At 37.2% G+C, this 22,500-nt stretch overlaps 2 protein-coding genes across 8 annotated transcripts in view; both read right to left on the bottom strand.

Moving 5' to 3' along the window:
- Positions 1 to 1,527: 1,527 nt before the first annotated feature.
- On the bottom strand, positions 1,528 to 7,663 carry LOC107592365 (palmitoyltransferase ZDHHC23-like). Its single transcript, XM_016281865.1, has 6 exons — positions 7,410 to 7,663; positions 6,116 to 6,170; positions 5,804 to 5,971; positions 4,210 to 4,860; positions 1,903 to 2,070; positions 1,528 to 1,801 (listed from the first exon to the last, which is right to left on the bottom strand). Exons 3-6 carry the CDS (start codon positions 5,923 to 5,925, stop codon positions 1,528 to 1,530), a joined length of 1,215 nt encoding a protein of 404 aa, XP_016137351.1. The 5' UTR covers positions 5,926 to 5,971; positions 6,116 to 6,170; positions 7,410 to 7,663.
- Positions 7,664 to 18,663: 11,000 nt separating this feature from the next.
- LOC107592296 (V-type proton ATPase catalytic subunit A-like) overlaps positions 18,664 to 22,500 on the bottom strand; it is a 23,733-nt gene continuing 19,896 nt past the window's right edge. For all 7 annotated transcript variants that reach the window (XM_016281746.1, XM_016281751.1, XM_016281752.1 and 4 more), the window contains exons 11-15: positions 21,507 to 21,570; positions 21,164 to 21,367; positions 20,874 to 20,968; positions 20,562 to 20,733; positions 18,664 to 19,442 (exon numbers count right to left, since the gene is read on the bottom strand). In XM_016281746.1, coding sequence (XP_016137232.1) covers positions 19,350 to 19,442; positions 20,562 to 20,733; positions 20,874 to 20,968; positions 21,164 to 21,367; positions 21,507 to 21,570 — 628 coding nt within the window. In that variant the 3' untranslated portion in view covers positions 18,664 to 19,349. The remainder of the gene's footprint in view (positions 19,443 to 20,561; positions 20,734 to 20,873; positions 20,969 to 21,163; positions 21,368 to 21,506; positions 21,571 to 22,500) is intronic.

Here is a 22,500-nt window from a genome sequence, read left to right as displayed (position 1 = left end):
AAAAACGTGTGATGCCGATACATTTCTCAGCATAGACCGACTGTAACCACAAAGACAGCCCTGATGGCTCTATATCACATAAGGTGGGGGCAGAGTAAATCACAACTTTAAAAAAAATGAAAAAGAAAACTTAATGTAAAGAATGATCACATCTAAGATCTGTATAGCAGAGCAGATGTGATTGTTGTACATTCTTGCCATTTTTAAATTAGTGAGAGATTTTAAACCTTTGATACTCTTTGTACTCTACAATTTGTTTAAATATAAATTTAAGCTTTACATTGCTTATATCAGTCTTTTTTAATTAAAATTATAATATTTTAGTGTTGTAGCTTCACTTTATTTTCCATATTTGTAGGAGGAAGCGTTTTTTCTGTTTTGCTCTCAATCTACATTGTGGTTGCTCAGAGGCAAGAGGGCCAGCATTGCTCTAAAAACACTTCCTGTCTTTTTCATCTGCAAAGGTAGGTAGGTCACTCACGACCCTTCCACAGTAATCAACACAACTAATGACTCTTAGTAAAGCGAGTGGCAGTCTATTTACTGTGCATGACAGAATTAATGTAATTAATTTTTTTACACATATGAGAGCTCATTAATTGAAGATGACAATACAGAACTGTAAAGTACTCCTCAGCATAACTTAACACTGCTGTTCAGTGAGCACTGAACACAGAAACTTGTAATTACATAATTTCATAACATAACATCATTTGTCCTGAGAGAGTACACTACAAAGGTAGCAGCATATTTACAATTACAAGGATTTATACATTTGGTGTAAAATGTATTTTTGTATTATTAGCATTTGGCAGGCTGATAAAACTTCTTAAGTAATCTTTTCAGATTTAAAGGGATAGTTCACCCCAAAAATAAAAATTCTAGAAATAAAATTGTACACTGTCTCTTCCTATTCAACGTCCCTGTCCTAACTGATAGTTATGAAATATCAAGAGAACTTTGAAACAACATGAGGGTGAGTAAAGGATGGGGAAAACATTTTCAGGTGAACTATCCCTTTAAAATATTTAGCTCAATCCTAAATATATCCAATAATCACTTATACATTTCTTAATTGCAGTAATGCAGGAATACTTCAGGATGTCACATTTATTTTCTCGGTTCTATCATCAGATCAAGTTTTCTTAATATTTCTTACACTAGTCATTAAAAACACACACACACACACACACACACTTGATTGCAACTCAGATTACAAAGTTGCCCTTCACTTAAGCATACAGTTTGGTTATTTATGCCATAAAGTTGCAGAGTTTTGTTATATTTCATGAAAACATGGCTGTGGTCACATATCACATTGAACCCAATTCAATATGTCCACACAGATGACCACTGGAATACAAACCTAAAGAAATATGTTTGCTCATCAATTTAAACATTCTACCAGATGAAAACAAGGTAAATGTGTCAACCAACTCTTTAGGTCTAACCAGACGCTTAGTTGTTTAACATTTTGTATAATTATAGTTTAAGTACCACCCAGGATCATGTCTATAGTCCCTTGACTCATACCATGACTGTGAAGGTGAAAGGGGAACCGTTCTCATCCGTGTTCATTGTGAGGAACTGAATCCAGTTCTGGAGGAAGCCTTGTGAATACATGCCAGTCTCCACAACCAGGCCACAGAAGTGCCGTCTGCCAGTTTTGTTGCGCAAAGCAATCTGAGCTTCGCGTTCTGTTACATTGTAACTGACATTGATGATCTGAAGGATGAACAGGTGGAGCAGACCGCCTGTTATGATAACGCTGTACCACACACATGTAAAGCACAGCGCTGTGCTACACACACAAACACACACAAAAGTGTTACATTAGGCTGAAAACACACTGTATGTGCATATTTTCCATTAAATACATATATAAAGTAATGGATGGTGTACCTGTATTGGTTATAGACTCCAGGGCAGTATAACATGGCTGTGAATAGACTCTGTCGTGGACATACACTCCGTAACACCAAACTGATCCCGTAGAATGATGTCACCAGGAAAAGAAGGAGCATCAAAATGAACTGCCTGTGATTGGCTTGACCTACACAGCTGTTTATCCTGTCATGGAAAGTCACATACATATAAAGACACAAATAATAAGCAGCCATTTAAACACACTTACAGACATTTCCTTTCAAACAGTTTAGAACAGTTACACTATTTTCTCTCTTGTCAATGTAGCTTTAATGAGAATTCTGTGGCTCATGGCATGTTCATTTTTTTTGTGCCTGTGTGTGTGTTGAAGTAGCATGGAGACAGATTGGCCTGGTGAGAGCTCCCTTTACTGTGCTGAAAGCGGTGTTCCTGTGACCTTTGCACATGTCTCACCAGCCTGCCTGCTCCAGTGACGTCTTTTGGGAATCAGCTTGATGCAATATAACAGAGTGAAAAATTTAAGGGGGTCTGAATACTTTCACTGTATGTGTGTTTGATGGGGTAGGGAACACATGCATACAAGTGTGAAAAGATCAGAAAATGAATCAAATCATTGGCATGAGCACTAATTTAAACAATTCATTTTGAAATTGTTAAACTATTTCTGTAGCAGAGATTTGCAATAAGCCAAATATCTTATAAGGAAAGGCACAAATAACAACATTGAAATGAATATTTGAAACAACAGAAAATATATTCAGTTGACTGATTATCCAACTAACACAAGTGTAAAGTAATATTTTTAATGAACATCTAAAATTACAATGAAATGGTAAGTCTGTGAAACTGAGATGACTAAAATGAAGCTAAAATGTGAATTTTATGAATGAAAGCAAATGGCCACATTGCTCTCTCTCTCCTAGTATTGTTCATAAATCATAAATTCATAAAGAACTTTTTAAAGATTTTGAATATTTATTTTATGTAAAAGTTTTAAAGTAATTATTGAATAAAAAATGTAATATGATAATCATTTATAAAAGTCTAAATTTGTAAATACAATTATTTGTAAAAGACAATAATAAAAAAGAATAAAATATAAGAATAAACACTTTTATAAATTATGCAAGGCATATTTGCTATACAAAACCTATAAATGGAATAAAGTTACATCCATAAAGTGACTTTTTATTTACTTTTGAAACACAGCAGATTTCTGCCCTGCCCATATCCAGTTCTATCCGCATATACAGTGGTGTGAAAAAGTATTGGCCCCCTTCCCGGTTATTTAATTTTTTGCATATTTGTCACACTTAAAAGATTCAGATCATCAAACAAATTTTAATATTACACAAAGATAATGCAAGTAAATACAAAATGTAGTTTTTAAATGATTATTTATTTTATTAAGGGAAAAAAGCTGTCCAAACCTGCCTGGCCCTACGTGAAAAAGTAATTGCCCCCTAAATCTAATAACTGGATGTGCCACGCTTTGCAGCAACAACGGCAATCAAGTTTTCTTTTTCCTTTAATAAATGAAATCATCATTTATAAACTGCATTTTGTATTTACTTGCATTATCTTTGTGTAATATTTAAATTTGTTAGATGATCTGAAACATTAAAGTGTGACAAACATGCAAAAAAATAAGAAATCAGGAAGGGGGCCAACACTTTTTCACACCACTGTATATGTATATATATACACTCCCACTTAAAAATTTGGGGTTGGAAAGATTTTTCAAAAAGGATGCATTGAATTGATCACAAGTAAGGACTTTTATAATATTGCAAACAATTTCTATTTCTAATAAATGCTGTTCTTTTGAACTTTCAAATAATCAAGCAATGTATTTCCATAAAAATATTAAGCACAGCAACTGTTTCCAACATTGATAATAATAAAAAATGTTTCTTGAGCACCAAATCAGCATATTAGAATGATTTCCAATTAATCATGTGACACTGAAGACTGGAATAGTACTAACAAGCTGAAAATTCAGTTTTTCCATCATATGAATAAAAAAACATTTTTCAAGATATTTAAAAAAAAAACAAAAAAAAAAACTGTTATATTAATTGTAAAAATCTCTCACAATATTGCTGTTTTACTGTATTTTTGAATAAATGCAGCCTTGGTGAGCATAAGAGACATTTTTTCTAAAAATTTAGAAAAATCTTACAGACACCATATTTTTTAATGTTAGTATAACGATAGATCGTTTTGTCATTTAGAGAATATTTAAATAATGTTCAATTCACTTCACACTGGGAATGAAGTGCTCATACTCAATTTTTAAAGAAGAAGGAATGAGAAACCCACCAAACACAGTGGTGGTCCATTCGAAGGACACATGCCCCACAGATCCTGCAGTGCCCTGCCCTTGGTGGGCGCACCTGTAGGCACACAGGGCATAACTTCTTCTTTCCTTCCTTTTCCCCATTTGACTGGCTGATTCCTTTGCAGGGGGCGGAGTCTCCAGGTATGTTTGTGCTCTGATTGGTTGTACAGATACTGTTAATTCCCTGAGCTAATGATTGGGATTTGACAAAGCCTGGTCCTTGTTTGGTGCGCATAAGGGAGATAAGCGTCAACATCATGCCTGTTGTCACAGTAACCAGCTGCAGATTACTGACGTCTCCTCTGGGAACGATCTCAGTAAGGAAAAGGTAGTACATGTAGGCAAGGGAGAAAAGTGCCAAGCTAAGGAAAAACAATGTGCGTCTTTTCCTTCTGTGAGTCACATAGTAATACCAAAGCACCAGTCCTGGTAGGACAGTTAGGACTACAACTCCCAACATACAGTTAATTGCTGCTACTCGCAACAGGCCAGGAATTAATACCATGGGAGGTAAGACAGAGATTTCCAATCGAAGGGGTCCTATGGCACAACATGGCAAACCCAAACGATCAGCCATACAAGAGATGAAACGAGAGAAGATGTCTGGCTTGTCTGGCTCTCCTCTGACTAACCTATTGAGAAGGAGTGACAAATTCACCATTCATCATTTACACACTATTATGTTATCAGTTTTATGTGTGGAAATGAGAAGTTGCAAATGATCTCATTTTATGTCCCTTGTGAAAAAGAAGTACATTTCAGAATATTTTTTTAAAAAGAGCACTTTTTACAGAATTAATACAGTTTAAAAGAATATACTTAACTGCTGACTGAATGTAATGTTTTCAGACACTTACTTGTTCATTGCAATTAAATCAAAATTAATAATATTTTACATTTATATTAAATTCAATTAGAACAGTTTTATAGTGCTTTTATTAAGGGGGACCTAAGTATATCTTTATATTTAATTTTCTAATTACTAACATGGTTAAAGTGAAATATGGTTAAAATGTACTTACGCATATACTGACAAATAGCCTTTGTCATGTATTTAAACATATTTTTAAAAACACGTGTAATAAAGCTGCAGTTTAGTAATATATTAACTTTAAATGTAGTATTGAATAAAACACTACAGATAAAATTATAATCAAGTACTTTACATGTGCCTTAGTATGTCAGTCAGCACATTAAAATACTGTATATTTTACAGAACGACAAAGGATTATTAAAACATGATTTCAATTTGACATTATTACAAAGCACACTGTTTAAAATACTTTACACTTAGGTGGCCATTTATTTCATCAATATTATATTATCTGCAAGTACAGTTTTTTAAAATATACACATTTAGGATTTGAAGTACACTACAAGGGCACATTCATTACAATTAAGAGCATTTCTTTTTCACAAGGGGTTACAAGGATTAAAAAAAAACAGTTTGGACCAACATGAAGGTGCAAATGGACAAAATTATTTCATTAAACTACACTTTAAAAAGTTTATATCAACAAATGTAATGTAAAACCATCTCTGCATGCCATGATCTTAACCTGGTTGACCTCTGACCTTTCACAGGCATCATCGAGTTCTTCACAGTCACAGCAGCAGTAATCTCTTTGCTGGTCGATGTCTCCACAGCAGCACAGAGGGTCATCTGGTTCCGGAGGCTTAAAACGTTCTCGTTTCATCTCTTTATGTCAGAGACAACCTGCTTCCACTGTGAAATCAAGCTTTCTTTGAGAGCAGGTTAGATTACATTTAGTCAGTTGAGGAAAGTTCAATAATTGCAAGTAATTCAACTTGCAACAAGGCTGTTGGTAGATTTTGCAGTTAGTTGACAGAGCAGAAGACTGCAGATTTCTTGTTCAGCTTCCTTACTGGTCATCTGCTCTTTACATCAGAAGTTTCTTGTAAAAATCATGTGTTCCACTGTCTGAAAAAACAAACAAACATAAAAATGAAGATAATGATTTTCTCCTTATAATATCACTTTACAAAAATGTTTTTCTTGTTGATCTTAATTGTTATTGAACAATTCACAATGAGCAATTAACAGATTTATGAAGTGTGCAAATCAATAACTCCTTTACCACAGCCATCCTGGTTCTTTTGTGTCATTTTAGAGAACAACAGACACTCAATTCTTTCTTAGATTTAACAGTGAACTTCACCAGATGGATTGCTTCTGATTTCTTTTCTTTTTATTTTATTTTGAATTAATTGAGCTCTTTTAGATTAGAGATTGTTTTGTCATCATCATCAGCATGAAAATAAATATAATAAAAGGTTCCATTAGTTAATGTTAGTTCACAACATGAACAAACAATGAACAATACATTTATTTATTAATCTTTGTTAATGTTAGTTAATGAAAATACAGTTGTTCATAGTTAGTTCATGTTAATTCACAGTGCATTAATGTAACAAGCTTTTAATAATGCATTATTAAATATTGAAATTAACATTAACTAAGATTAATAAATGCTGTAGAAGTATTGTTCATGCTTAGTTCATGTTAACTAAAGTAGATAACTAATGTTAACTAATGAACCTTATTGTAAAGTGTTACCATTATTATAAATACAAAAATATTCAATGGAGGTGAATAATTTTTATAGTCAATTTACACACTTGTGGCCTAAACACACAAACTAGTTTTAGATCACTGAGGAGCAGCACTTAGTTAGGTGTCTAACACATCTAAGATATCTAGCCTAACGCATGCTTTTCTCACTTGGGATCTGACACTGGCACAGACATTCAGGAGGACACACATTAACATAAGGACTGGTCTAGAAATAATCTACATGTAGTGTATAAGTGCAGAAAATATTCATATCTGAATCCGCTCTTTATATCTTGAATTAAGGCCATCTCGCGTCTCATGTGGATCCCGTAATTGGGCCATCAAAAAACTTTTCCCTGAGAGGCCGTTCTCCATTACAGTTGTCTGATAGAGAAAAGAACTGAGTGGCATGTGTTTGACATGTTCTAAATTACATTTGCTCCCTGGAGTAAACAAAAGGTTTGCCCTTGAGTGTGCTGTGATTTCAAATGAACCCTACATAGGGTGATTATCATTTCTGAAGGCCACTTAAAATATATATCAACAATAATTTTATTTTGAAACCTTTTAAAACCGATCAAAGTATTCTTAACACCAATCCGTTACCTGGTTTAACAGCCTCAAAACAGGTGGAAGTGCATCCCACATGAAGTTCTTCAGTTTATAGGCTACATCAAACTGTGGTGAGTCTTAATTAGTTCCTCATCTTCTGTGATGCACTTATAGTTTGTTTGTTTGTTGTTTTTTGTTTAGCCTTAGATGTCAAGACGTCATCCACAGAAATCCAGCTGAAGTTTTCCAGTTAATCCGATTTTTTTCCCTGTCATATGATTACTTCCCGTAAAAGAACGCAGATGGAAGTCCAGGCTCGTCTTCGTTTCATTTAAAAACGAAAGCTATATATATATATATATATATATATATATATATATATATATATATATATATATATAAAGTGAACTCCTTATAATACCTCCAATAAACAGAAAGGCGCGTCCTTGTAAGGTTTATCGGGCTATGAGGTGCAGCTCGTGAAGATCCTCAGGACTGTCCGGAAGGCAGTGATGGATAACTCTGCGCGCTCGAGCTCCACTCTCTCAAGCGTTCTGAGAGGGTAGGCGCGTGAGAGGGATCTGTTTACAGGCGTTGTTACCGATTAGGGTAGGGTGGCGGCGTTGAAAAAGGAAGCTGGCAGGTGTTACGGTGACAGCGACAACGTGAAGCAACGCGGAGAGATAGTAGCGCGCATACCGTGCATAACCGGTGGGCCAGACACTGGGTCACAGTCGCCTTGTCACCTTAAATTTGAACTGTTCTATTGTGTTCATGTCGATTTTAAGCCATTTATGGTAAAGAATACGCTGTAAATATACTGTTGTGTTATTGTCAGGAATTGAGATATATTTAAACAAACATAATGGAATTAAATTTCAGCTTTATGAGAATATATATATATTTTTTTAAGTTTACCATCTGTGTGCTGCACGTCATGACCTTTCACCTTTGACCATTCAGCTTTAAATTTTTTATTGTTTTTATTGTTACTATTAATTGTATTTATTATTTAAATGTATTATTATATTTATACATATTTCTATTTATTATTCATTTTAATACATTTTTCAATTGCAACTTTTTAAAGAATTTCTTCTAATGCCGAGTTCACACTGCACGATTTTCAAAGTCGTCGGGTCACCGTGGTTTTCACACTGCGCGACTATCTGGGGTAGCAGTCAGTCGCTGCTGTGTTCACATTGCACGATGGATCGGCGACAGGAGGTTACACACTGCATGACTTTACAATAGGAAGAATCGCCGACAGCTCTGTCTGGTCCGCAAACTACGTTTCACAACAAAACACACGCGAGAAGTGATAAGGAAATAACGCGAGAACCCGCGTGCGTCAGACCGGAGTTCTCCAGCGAGACTGGAATTATAATATATATATATAGCCCGCAAACTGTATGTGAGCTTATTTCCAGCTACAAGGAGAAAAAGAAAAACAGATTCTGCATGAGGGAGATGCAGGGAACAGGGATTGGGTGTTCTGCAAAGAGAAAATTTTGCAGTAACTGTTATGCTGATGTTGTGGCTGGTCAAGCAAATGTTTGTGCTTGTTTCTGTATGATATAATTGTTCATATATCTATTAAAATACTGATATTCTGGTCTATAACTCCTCCCCAAACTTCCCTCCACCCTGTATCTTGGTCGCCAATGTAGTTTTCAGTCAGAAATCATTGCACACAGCGTGATTGTGAATCGCAGATAGCTCCAGATATTTTGCGGGCATCGGCGACATGTCGGCGATTCCCTCATTTGATAATTCACACTGCGTGATTGTCACTCGCGTGAACGAGCACCGATTTGCCTCCGATTTCGGGCCTTTGTCTGTGATTTCGCAAAACCTGTCGGCGAGTGAAAAATCAGGCTAAAATCGTGCAGTGTGAACTCGGCATAAGGCAGTCTGTTCTGGGTTTGATGGGGAGAAATTGAAACTGTATGTAGCAGAGTGAGGTATAGACCCAGTATGATTGGCTGGCATTACCCAAACAGGTGAACCTATCAGTGTTTGTACTTTATCATGATTGGTTAGTTGGGTAAGCTTCATGAGCCAATTAGTGCCTGTGTTGTGCCTATAAAAGGGGGAAGTGTTTGGTTGCTTGGGATGTATCATCCTTGGTACCGCCCCTTTGTGACATGTGGCGCTTTGAATGAGTGCTAGCAGTTGGATTATCCTCTTGTCTATCATGTGCTGGCTGTTGGCCAGTTTTCAGACATGGGCCTGCAAGTAGCTGTAATCCTGCGTGGTGAGCGACCATGTGCACTGCAGCTGTAACAGATAGGCCAGGCTCCACCACCACCCAATCACAACGATCCCTCTCACCTGAATTCTGAGCACCAGCACCTGTCACTAATCAAGCACCTCATTAAACAGCCTGCATAAAAGCACACACCTCAGACACCCTCATTGTCTGGTCTTGTATACACGTAGAGGACTCAATGACGTTGCTACTACTTCCATTTGAATACTTTCTGCATTACTTACCTCCTGTGTTTCTCCAAGTGTCTCCTGTTCCTCCTAGTGTCTCCAAGTGTCTCCTGTTCCTCCTAGTTCCCGGATCGCTGAGGTGTGTGCTCCTCCTGCCTGCATTCCAGCTCTTGTAAAGCCAAAGACTCAGATTACCCCACTCATCATATCCTTCGAACTATTCACTCACCGTCACATCCTCTGGACCCTACCCCAGTACTCTCTGTGACCATATAAACCTGTTTTATAAATACTAACCTATTGCGTCAGGCCTCTTCCGTTACAGCAGCATTGTACTGTTTTCTTGGATTGATTGCCCGTCCAGGGGTTTCCAATGATCTTAATTGAAGCCTAACGAACCTCAAGTAACTGACTGCACTTCTGCTCTGCTCTACTGTTTTGTTTTGTTCTGTTATAGTTCTGTCTGGAATTCATCTGGGTCCGTCTGTTATATTTTGTTTTGTATTGTTTGGTGCGTGGATATTAGGTGGGAGGGGTTGGCCATGGAACCTTGTACTGCGTGTGCTGTTTAATTTATTTTTTTCACGAGTGTGTGTCATGGGTAGTGAGTGTGGGGTAGAAATCTGAGGGTCTTTGCTGGCCACCTCCCTCTTTATTTTGTCCTTTTATGTATTGTACTTGTTTTGTAAGTTACTGGTAAAGACGTGTGATGTATTGAGACCTTGTGTGAAGTGTTGTATGTGTTTTTATTTATTAACATGGTCACAAAACCACTACAGCACTTATACAAATATCAGCGGTACTACAACAAAATTACATGTTATTTTAAATTATTATCGTTTTTATCTATTACAATTTAGTCAGGTGGTATTGTTTCATTTAAAGTTTGAGATTAAGAACAAAGTAATGTATGTTTTGTTAAATAACATAAACCAAGCAATATGAATGGGCATGACGTTTCTGCTATTAACTTTCTAGAAACCTCGGCATTTCATTTTAGCTTCTCTTATGCAGAATCCTAAATGCCTGTAGACCAGGTGTGCTACTGCTTATCCAGCAGGATTCTTGTCAGCCATTAAAAGTTTCCTTCCAGTGGTCATCAGGTGCTACATGATGGGAGAGCCAGTGATCCTGCGTGGAGGTGAAGTTATACAGTGGCAGAGGGTAGACCTCCTGGAGTCCCAAGTCCCATTCATTACTGCCAAATCTTGACTGACGCTGCATACATGTCATCAGATCACTTACGGTGCTCCCTTCACCCCAAACTTGGTTGGATGTGTTCTCAGCAGCTGACACCTTAATCTTTAGCAGCCATATTTGGAATTCAGGGTCAAACTATGGTCACAGCAGAGATGATATGTGATCTCCTCATGCAATAGTTCGGACAGATGTGAATCTGTTTAATGCGACCACACCCTCTGAGATCAGGTTTCTTGTAGGTGGTGACCTAAACCAATAGGAGGACACAATGTTCCCTCATAAAACCAGTGCAGGTTCTTCTTGCAACTGCAAAGCACACAAGGCACCTGTCAAAAGCAAATGACACTGGGACTACAGTTTCACGAACACAGAAATGGATTAAATATACACTTAATAAAAGCAGACTCCAGCACAATTCCTGGCTTAATATAAATTTGTTTTTACAAAAAGGCTGTACGTGAAGGACATTTTTCCCCAAATAAAAGGCATTTGCATAACTTTCAGTACATTAGCATCTCAAAATGGTATAAACACCAGTCACGATTAGCCCACAGCAACAACACGAAGCGTCTACAGGGCATTCTCAGGTGCAAGAGGCTTCAACAGCTGCAGTTTGCTGATAAAGCAGTCTATAAAATGCAACGTGTTCTTCTGCTATGACCTCATCGTTTGAGGCAAAACAAAGTAAACAGATTACACAAACAAAATATCAAGAATTTATCCATTCTAACTGGTCTTTATAATCTTTTTAAAATTTGTGCTCCAGTTAGTATGCAACCTCAGCTGTGCTTTTGTGTGTGTTTGTGAGTATTTCATCTGAGAATACAATTAAATCACAAGCCTTGTTTGGTTATACAATGAAAATGAAATGAAAAAAAGGCAACCACACACATACACTGTGGTTCTCAAACGTTTTGACTCGAAGGCCCCCCACTATCCAACAAAATATTTTGGATCACAGAGGAGCGAAAGTAATCCAGGTTTAGAACAACATGAGTATGAGTACATGATGATAGAATGTTCATTTTTGCCTGAACTATCCCTTTAAAGACTTAACAAAACATTAGTGTATAAAAAAAATATCTTGCAGCACACTGGCTCTGGAGTCTTATCTAGGCTGTCATGACAGTGCAGCTCTTACTGTAATGTCTTACAGTAATGCAGTTGGTATTGAGCTTCTCTGTGGTGAAGACTAAAAATGAACTGGAATTAACTGGAGGAGTGTGTTAAAAGCCTGCATATGATTAGCGCTCACACACACTCCCACATGGCAGCCGACCTTTAGGTTTAATGCACTTGGTCTAATGCAGTCTGTCTGTCTAATGCATCTATGGGTGTCTGACAGAGATGACATAATGATCCGGAAACTCAGTTTATCCATAACCGTTATGCATTTTCTGATGTCTGATAGAGCAAGGAAGAGAGACAAATTGCGTGTGTCTATTTTTGCAGAGACTGCTGTATTTGCTCTACACACACTATGTAATAAAATCATGAGCAAGTTGAACAGTTCGAAAGAGGCAAAGACAGAAAGAAAGAGCAGGGTGTGACATGGGACCCTTTATGATAAACTGTAAAACAAATGTCTTTATAATTATATCCTGCACATTAAAATAGCATGAGCCATTTGCACTCAAATTGATTCAAATCAGAATGGCCTTCCTAAAAGGTTTTTAGGAAACAATTCCACCAGGGACCGGGGATGAGCGTCCTGGAGGCTGGTGCAGGACGGGGACACGGGAATACCTCCAGGGCAGATCAGGCAGTTCAGGAGGCCATGGTGGAACAGACAGTTCAGAAGGCTATGGCGGAACAGACAGTTCAGAAGGCTATGGCGGAACAGACAGTTCAGAAGGCTATGGCAGAACAGGGAGCTCGGGGAGCCCGGCCTCGGCTCGGCCTCCACGCACGGACCCCTACATGATCAATGCATGACCCCTATTTGACGTCATAAAGGGCGTAATTCCTTGTATGGGCACTTCTCCCAGAAGAGCGCAGGCACTCATCAACTAGAGCGAGGGCAAAAGCAGCCCATCAACTTACTTCATTCAGGTTACAGAAGTTGTCGGCAGCGCTACGCAGGATTTGTCATTTTGTGTTTAGCACGAAATCAACAATGTCACCAAAGAAGTGTTTTTTTGGTTGTGAGGAAAAGATAACCTTGTTCAGCTTCCCAAAGAACCCAGCGTTAAGGGATGCATGTGGATGCAGTTCGTTTCTAAGGGGAAGCAACGCGTTGTGCAAGTGTGTTTGTTCTCGGCATTTCGGTGACGAACGTTTTATAAACAAATTCAATCAAATTTATGTCAATAAAGTTTTTGTTCCTGTTTTATTTATGTCGATGGTCACAGATTGCAGACAAGCGCTAAGCAAAGCTGCGCTTGCTCGAGACTCTTTAGCTCCGCTCATGGCACGCCTCCAGGATCCAGAAGCGGTACAGCTATTTCTGTCTTTTATAAATCTGATAAAACTAAAGACTCTTAGGAGATATGAATGCAATACTACTCTATAGGTACTCAAGATTAACATGAGATTGGCAAAATTGTGTGTGTTATGTCTCCTTTAAAATTCAGCTTACATACTGTATGAAGGACTTTTTAGGAGATGATGGGTGTGTGACAGCAAAGTGGAGATGGAGACATTTTAAATAAACCAGTTACTTACACAGCTACTCACCAAATAAATAAATAGGATTTTACCGGTATATTATCTTAATGCTTTAGCTAAGAAAAAAAATTAGTTTGTTGCACAAAATCGGCCAAGCAGCATGACGAACATATAAGAGAAATATTAATTTTAAACTGTTTCAAGATAATACTACAGTCGACAAAAGAAACATCAACTGCGATCGTGTGAAGCGCCATTGCATTGGTTGGAGCATAAGAAACAAATGGGGAAAAAATGTTTTTGAAAAAATATATCTTATTCATAAGTCATAAGTTAAGTTATTAAAAAATAGACATGAAAAGGCATGCATGGGCAAAAACAATGTTTTATTTTTTTTATTTACGAATCAGTTTTTATTTTTTTATTTTTAACCAAACTTTGTACAAAGATGATTCTCAACTTTGTTATGAAAGATAACAGAATGATTTGATATACTATTTTACTTTATGCAATGTGCGTAAAATGTCCATAAATTTGTATTCCCATTCGATGTATCTACATCTAATTTGCATATTAATGCGTTCTCGGGGGAAATATAATGAAAAAATAATCGTAATAACGGGAGTAATAACTTTCCATAAGAATATGTCATATTTCTTAGGAATATTGATCTAGAATTTCTTTCCCTATTGACTTATTGTGTCTCCCCAAAATGTCTGATTAACATATTGGGCCCTATTTTAACGATCTAAGTGCATGGTCTAAAGCGCACGACGCAGGTGCACTTTAGGGCGTCCAAATTCACTTTTGCTAGTTTAAAGACGGGAAAAATGGTCTGCGCAACAGGCATGGTCTAAAAGGGTTGTCCCTATTCTCTTAATGAGTAATGGGTGTGTTTTGGGCATAACGTGCAATAAACAAATCAGAGTCTCATCTCCCATTCCATGTAAGAGCCAGTTGCACTCGTGCCATGGCGGATTTGCTATTTACACAGTGGAATTTGCAAGCGCAAAGACAGAACGCGTCTCCAGAGATGAAACGGAGCTGCTCGTGCGCGAGCAAATAGGTAGCCTAATTCTGATACATGCAATGACTATCCATTATGACATGTCGGCATTTTTATATTTATGTATCCTATACAATAATCTTTCACATTGTAATCCTTTAATTTTTGTGAAATTATGGGTGTGCTGGTCTAAAAAAGAGGTGTGTTCAGGCGCAATTGTTGGCGCGTTGCTATTTTGAGGAACTGAAAATAGACTGCGCCATAGACCAACTCAAACCTGGAGCAATATATATATATATATAATATATATATAGTTACGCTGGGTTCTATATTAGGGATGTGCAGCAGCACACAAACATTTTTAAAAATGAAAAATTAACGACCATAATTAAACCACCCAAAACAACAAAAGTGAAGCAGAAGTAGTCCAGGGGGCGGGACGGAAGAGGAACAGGACCTGGAGTGTGGAGCAATGGCGGGCCTGGAGCTAGGAGCAGTGGTGGACCAGTATCATGGGGCAATGACAGACAATGGAGCAGAGGGGTACCTGGGCCGTGAAGCAGTGGCAGACTGTGGAACACTGGAGGACCTGGGCCATGGATCAGATCCATAGGAGCTTGGAGCCATGGCAGTACAGGCAGAGCAGGGAGCCATGGCAGAGCAGGACGGTCGAGTGGTGTCGGCAGAGCAGGAAGCCATGGCGGAGCAGAGACATGGACAGACCACTTGACTCTGACAGAGCAGGCATAGAATTCTAGAATGGCCTCCTTGGCCAGGACAGGACAGTCTGTGAGTTTGTGAACGGCCTCCATGGCCATGACAAAACAGACAGTGAGTTCGAGAGCGTCCTCCTTGGCCATGATAGGGCAGAGAGTGAGTTCATGAACGGCCTCCTTGGCCGTGGCAAGACAGAAAGTGAGTTCATGAACGGCATCCGTGGCCGTGACAGGACAGACAGGGAGTTCATGAACAAGAAACAAAACCCAAAACAGACCTTACAGATAGATAGACTATAAAAAATAAAAAAAAATAACAGAGAGTGTACTAGCAGTTTTTTGCTAGGACACGATCCATTCATTTTTATGGGAATTTCCATTTACCCCCCTAGAAAATTTACGTTCCCAGAACGTCCTCAGAACATCCCTGCTGGTGTCAAGGACGTTGCCTAGTTACGTCCCCAGAACGTTCTGAGACGGTCATGATTTCGAGTTCTTTAAAGGGTTAGGGGACATTATTTGGAGGACCTTCACAGAACATTCAGGCCATTTAGGGGACCATATTTTACATTGAAATCTGACATTCCCAGAACGTCCTCAGAATGTCCCCGCTGGTGTCAAGGATGTTGCCTAGTTACTCTAAAACAACGCAATGGAGCACAAAATCCAGGTAAAAGACCTGTAAAAACTTTAATACAGTACATTGTGTCTTATTTTTACAGATTTTTTACAGTGTAGATAAATAGATAATGCTGTGTGAGTGAAAAAGGACTAAAGTGTGTGTGAGATGAAAGTGTAGCTCTGTCAGCTCAGTGTCAGAGTGTGACACTTCTCTAAGACAGAAATGGCTATCCTTAGTCTCTTAACTTCCAGAACCTTACTTGGTCACCTTTTCCACTCTGCCCTCACAGGTAAGACTATATCTTTCTCTTAGCATTTATCTTTCTCATTTCTCTGTGTTCTACTAACTTACCTTGACAAATTAACAATGAAGCTCAAACCAATGAGCCGACTTTATTTCTTCCCTCCCTCTATATCCACAAAACATTACAGTTCAGCAGCTAGACCTTCATAAAAACGCACTAACATAAACATGTGTACGTCTTGCTCTCATGCCAGTACCAGCCTGGAGTAACCTAGTAGTTCATGGTCATAAATCATTTATATTCAACAGACTGTATGTCATCACCTATTAAATATCAAATGTGAGGATGCATTTCCTTTGTAAGAATAAGTACATGAACCATTTGAAAATAGCTGTATTTCTGCATGAATGGTTCCTAAGATGAAAAATAGTTACGGTTAATGTTTTTGTTTACTTAATCCAGTCTGCTGTGTATTTATTTTTAACATGATCTTTTGAGTTTTATATGACGACTTACAGTATATGGCTCATAAAACTTTCAGTTCATTGCTCTGTCAGTGTTCAAAACCAGCTGTGCCCCATATGCAAGATCATATCTGCATACTTGTTTTTGCTTTTTATTGATCTATATGCATGCACATGTTTTCATAATTGCAAGTCTTATAATAGGATCATCATAACAACATATGATAGATGTTATTTAGTAGACACTGATGTAAGTCCTTTGCATGCCTCAAGTTGAGCAGATGGACTGTTGAGTGGATAGAATGTTTAGCAGAGGCTCCACTAGCTTCATACCAGAGTACCATTATGAAGTTATATAAATCAGAACTCAATCTTAAGCACTCAACACTGAATACATTTCCTCTGAAGAGAGGCCTGATCTCAACACTTATGCTGTGCTTCAGTATTCTATTTTGCAAAGTTCTTCATTTTCACCTGCATGCTTTTTGTAAGACCCTGCAGGGCCTTCACCTCAGAAATAGCCGATCGTGAACTGGTTTGTGACTGTGTGATTTTGTCCCATGGGTTTAGGTTTGTTTACTGTGAAAATCACCATCTATCCTTCTGACACAAATAAACAAGTTTTACTGTTCAAAGTATCTCTAGTGACTTCCCTGTCTCATGTAAGTACTCGAGTAACCACAGCTTGAAAAACATCCATGAGGCCAGGCCAACACAGGCCAGTCTCAGAGGAAAGCAAAAAAAACTAAACTTTTTTTTTAAATAAATAAATAATCAAAATATTGTGAATTTGTAAAGATATTCAAATTGGAAACACAGACCTAAAATATCATTCAAAAGTTTGGGGTCAGTAAACACGTTTAAAGAAATGAAACATTTTTATTCTGCAGGAAAACATAACTGATCAAAAGTGATGCAGACATTTATAAAACTTTTATGTCAAATGAATGTTCTCTTTAAAGGGATAGTTCACCCAAAAACAGTTGGTGGTTGCCATTGACTTCCATAGTATTTTTTTTCCTACTATGGAAATCAATGGCAACCACCAACTGTTTGATTACCAGCAATCTTCAAAATATCTTCTTTTGTGTTCAACATAAGAAAGCAACTCATACAGGTTTGGAATGACATGAGGGTGAGTAAATGATGACAGAATTTTTAGGGGTGAACTACCCCTTTAACATTCTGTTCGTCTAAAGTTTTTTTTAATGAATTGACACAAAAAAATTATTAAGCCGCACAGATGTTTTCAACATTATTTTAAAAAGAAAGAAAAAAAAAATGTTACTCCACCAAATCAGCATTTTAGATCATCAAATCAGAGTGCTTTCTGAAGGATCATGTGACACTGAAGACTGGATAGTATTTTTTTTCCTACTATGGAAATCAATGGCAACCACCAACTGTTTGATTACCAGCAATCTTCAAAATATCTTCTTTTGTGTTCAACATAAGAAAGCAACTCATACAGGTTTGGAACGACATGAGGGTGAGTAAATGATGACAGAATTTTTAGGGGTGAACTACCCCTTTAACATTCTGTTCGTCTAAAGTTTTTTTTTAATGAATTGACACAAAAAAATTATTAAGCCGCACAGATGTTTTCAACATTATTTTAAAAAGAAAGAAAGAAAAAAAAATGTTACTCCACCAAATCAGCATTTTAGATCATCAAATCAGAGTGCTTTCTGAAGGATCATGTGACACTGAAGACTGGAGTAATGGCTGCTGAAAATTCAGCTTTTCCATCACAGGAATAAATTGCATTTTAAAATATATTTTTTTAAAAACTAAAAAAAAAAATATATATTTTATACAAGTAATATTTCACAATAATACTATTTTTACTAAACTTTTAATCAAATAAATGCAGATTTGGGGAGGAAAAAATTTAAATAACATTTTTTAAAAACTTACCGACCCCAAACTTTTGAAAGTTAGAGGAGAAAAGTGAGAGAAGAACTACACAGAATGAAATCTAATTTTGTTATCATAAAACAGAGTCATTCAAACAGTTTCCAATAGTTTAATTCTTTGGAACTGAACACAGCACCACACACAATAAATGCAGTAATGTACCACTACAGAAGCCACAATACTCTAACCACACACCCATGCACACTCACAAACACACACACAGAGCAGAAATCACATTAATGAGACAAAACAAGATTCAAATAAATAAGGGAAGCCTCAATGATCCCTTTCTGACTTCCATTGTTCCCATTATTGTAGAACTCATTTCTATTGGTCACAGAGAAAATAAACTGCGATGGGAGTAAACACTGTGCTCCCCTGCACTCCTAACATATGCAGCGAGGACTCATGGGAAAGCAGGTGGTGAGAAAAATAGAAGATGAATATTTGCGGTGTTTGTGCTTCAAGTGTCGTGTCTCAGCACAGAGAGATCACGGAGGCATTTGCCTAAGATGCTAAAATACAATCTTATAGTTCAAACACCAAGTAACAGTTGTAGTTATAGAGTGAGAACACACACTCTTTTTGCGTTTATAACGACCGTGTTGAGATTAGCGATGGCTACTAGCTCTGACTTTCATTCGTCTCGTTCAGATCAGCTGAACAGATTGAGTGTATATTCAGACGAGAGGTACACACGCACAAGGGAGCACTGGGAAATGCACTGCACAGCACAGGGGAGGACAGAGGTGGGACACGTGTGAGGTCAAAGGTTGCTTTCAGTCCTCAAGAGTGCGGAAAGAATTCTGCATGTCTTCCAGCAGTTGAGCGTAGTCAGCTTTGATCTTTGCTTCACCCTCTTTCACTGGATCCTGCAAAACACACAGACACATGCAATTATGGAAAACTGCTCAATGTTAGGCATGAAATTAATGTAAATAATTGAATTATTTAACAAATTATAATGAATATGTATAAATAATTATAATAAATTAAGTACACTATTAACACATTTTCAGTCACTATTCAAATGAATTACAATATTAGATTTTTAAGGACATTTTAATACTTCTTTTTTAATACTCCCATTTAATTTTTAATACCATATTTTATGCTTCTGTATATGTGACCCTGTCTGTGAAATCCAGGCTAAAGTCTCAAAATCTAATTATGAGATAACAAGCATCAAAGTTTGATTTCAACCATTAATTTCACTATGATTTCAATCTTTGACATGGCTTTACTCAGTCAGTATTAAATATATAAAGGTTATATTTTCACAGAATGTTCTACACCTTTATGAAGGATGATTTTATGTAGAAAACAGTAAATCACAAAAAAATTACTTTAGCTGGGTTTTCACAGGCAGTGTCACATATTCAAACACTTTTAAACATTTTACAAATAATTGTATGGTGAAAACAAGATGGGACACAATAGTCTCAACCCTACATCCTCATTAAATAATACTATCAGAATCAGAAAGAGCTTTATTGCCAAGTATGTTTGCACATACAAGGAATTTGTTTTAGTGACAGAAGCTTTCAGTACACAGACATGGCATCATTATGATGGTATGAAGAGATGGATTAATTCATGTAGGACGCCACTGAAAGCCTAGGTGTAAAATGCACGGCCCGCCACTGATATAATGGTGTATACACTATTATATAGTATTTATCAATAATTGAATTAGGTTTTATTTTCATATTTTTGGTTTTCACGTTAATTTTAGTTTAGGTTTTAGTAATTTTGTTATGTGCTTTTGGTATTTTGGGGGGGGGGGGGGGGGGGTTATATTTCTATTTAGCTTGAAAAAAATTTTTTTTTTAAATTCAGCTTAAACTTATTTCAGTTAGTTGCCAAAATAACATTTCTAATTTTTACGTTTTTTTAAGATAAAAGTTATAATTTAATATTTATGTTTTACCTGTGGTCTATGACCTTTACATCTACAAAAATCCCAACATCAGTATTTGAGCAAACGGTACCTTAAACTTCATGGAGCTGATCCGATAAAGAATTTCTCCCATGTGTTCACGGATCTGGGCCCAGGTGATCTTGTTATCGCTCTGCGCTGTGGTTTCGACAGCATGCCGGGCCAGGTCATAAAAAGCTATCATATTAGACAGGATCCCCACTGTCTTATAGAAGGGACAGAACCTGGAAGAGAAAAAGAGACAGGGAGATAATATGAGAAATAATTAGCAGACTGACAAACAGGCAACTAGAACAAGATGACAGCTAAAAAAGGGGTCTGTGGGAATGTCACATTCTTCATATTGTACAGATGAATAGGTAACCTGTCATAGGGAGTGTAACCGTTCTGCTGCAGGAAGTCATCTTTAATGAGTTTGGCCACCTCCAGAGTGATTTTATCCGTCTCAGCCAGAGATGCCTATGGGGAAGAAACAAAATAAATGCATTCAGAATCAATACAAATACATTATATAAACTATTAATACAAATATATTTAATAAACTATATACATTGCATACATTTAATTAGAAATGTCATTACACAAAAAACATAAAATGCAAAAACTCTTAATGTTTTAACAACACCTTTTGATAAACAACATACACAAACACACCTTTCCAACAAGTTGCACAATCTCAGCCAGGTCCTCCTCCTCCTGCAGAATCTCTTTGGCTTTGGTACGCAGAGGCACAAACTCTTGGAAGTGTTTGTCATAGTACTCATCCAGTGCTCGTGTATATTTACTGTAACTGATAAGCCAGTTAACAGAAGGGAAGTGTTTCCTCTGGGCAAGCTTCTTATCTAGACCCCAAAATACCTGAGAGAAACAGCTCAAATGAGAGGGGGAATAAATAATGGAAGATTCTATTACTGCTTCAGTTACATGATTACCATAAAAACAAAAACAACAACATCACATCATGTTAATGTCATGTGTTTTCATAGGATCCACCCACCTGCACAATACCAAGAGTGGCAGAAGTCACGGGATCTGAGAAGTCACCACCAGGGGGAGACACACTGTAGAGAAATGGCCATTTCCAAAAGAATCCCAAAATGAGAGGAAAGAACAGAAACATCTGCGGTTATAAACCACCACAAAAACACAGGTAATATTTTTTTTACAAACCTACATAACCTTCTCAAAATAATAAATCAAAGTCTGTACAAACTTGTCATCAATTTACATATTTACTATAATAGCTCACTTAAAGGAGACATATTATGCCCCTTTTTACAATATGTAATATAAGTCTCTGGTATCCCCAGAATGTGTCTGTAAAATTTCAGCTCAAAATACTCCATAGATAATTTATTATATCATTTTGAAAATGCCTATTTTGAGTGGAAGCAGAAACACGCTGTTTTTCGGGCCTGTCTCTTTAAATGCAAATGAGCTGCTGCTCCCCGCCCCCTTTTCCAGAATAGAGCTGGGCCATTACAGCTTGGACCTGCTAAAAAACATCTGTTTTGGTTCTGAATATCATGTTTATCACGCTAAAATCATGTGTTTTAAACCATATGAGTTTAACTGAGAATAATGAGAGCACACATCCGAAGCACACGGACAGAAAGCGGCTGTCACAGCATGAGTACTAAACTAATGTTCTCATTCACACACAAGTTTACTTTAAAAACACATGAGTTACAAAAACAGTCGGTTATGTCTGTGAAGGTAAACAGCTGGGAAATAAATCGCTTGTTTATTTTAGATCTGTGTGGCAGCAGCAATATACATTAAATAAATCAATAAATCCACTGCTCTCTTGTCTCTGAGGCTGGGCTCTAAATAGTGTTCTGTGCTCATCTGTGCAGCCAATGACAGAACAGTTAGCATGTTTTGCTCAAACTTTCGCCATGGCATTAGAACTAGTACACCGTTGTCACTTGCGAAAACACAATAACGGCGCCGTGGGTATAAACTTACAGATTAAGGGGCGGTAATATTAT

This window comes from Sinocyclocheilus grahami, unplaced genomic scaffold, assembly GCF_001515645.1.
Source record: "Sinocyclocheilus grahami isolate Dianchi unplaced genomic scaffold, SAMN03320097.WGS_v1.1 scaffold152.1, whole genome shotgun sequence".
Classification (NCBI taxonomy): Eukaryota; Metazoa; Chordata; class Actinopteri; order Cypriniformes; family Cyprinidae; genus Sinocyclocheilus; species Sinocyclocheilus grahami.
Note: the sequence above shows the minus strand (reverse complement) of the source record. Positions and strands in the feature narration are given on the sequence as shown.

Coding starts and splice junctions, on each gene's coding strand:
- LOC107592365 (XM_016281865.1), bottom strand. CDS start 5,925: ATGAAACGAGAACGTTTTAAGCCTCCGGAACCAGATGACCCTCTGTGC. Junction 4,861..5,803: donor CTCGATGATGCCTGTGAAAG/GTCAGAGGTCAA, acceptor CCTTCTCAATAG/GTTAGTCAGAGGAGAGCCAG. Junction 2,071..4,209: donor ATGGACCACCACTGTGTTTG/GTGGGTTTCTCA, acceptor TTTCCATGACAG/GATAAACAGCTGTGTAGGTC.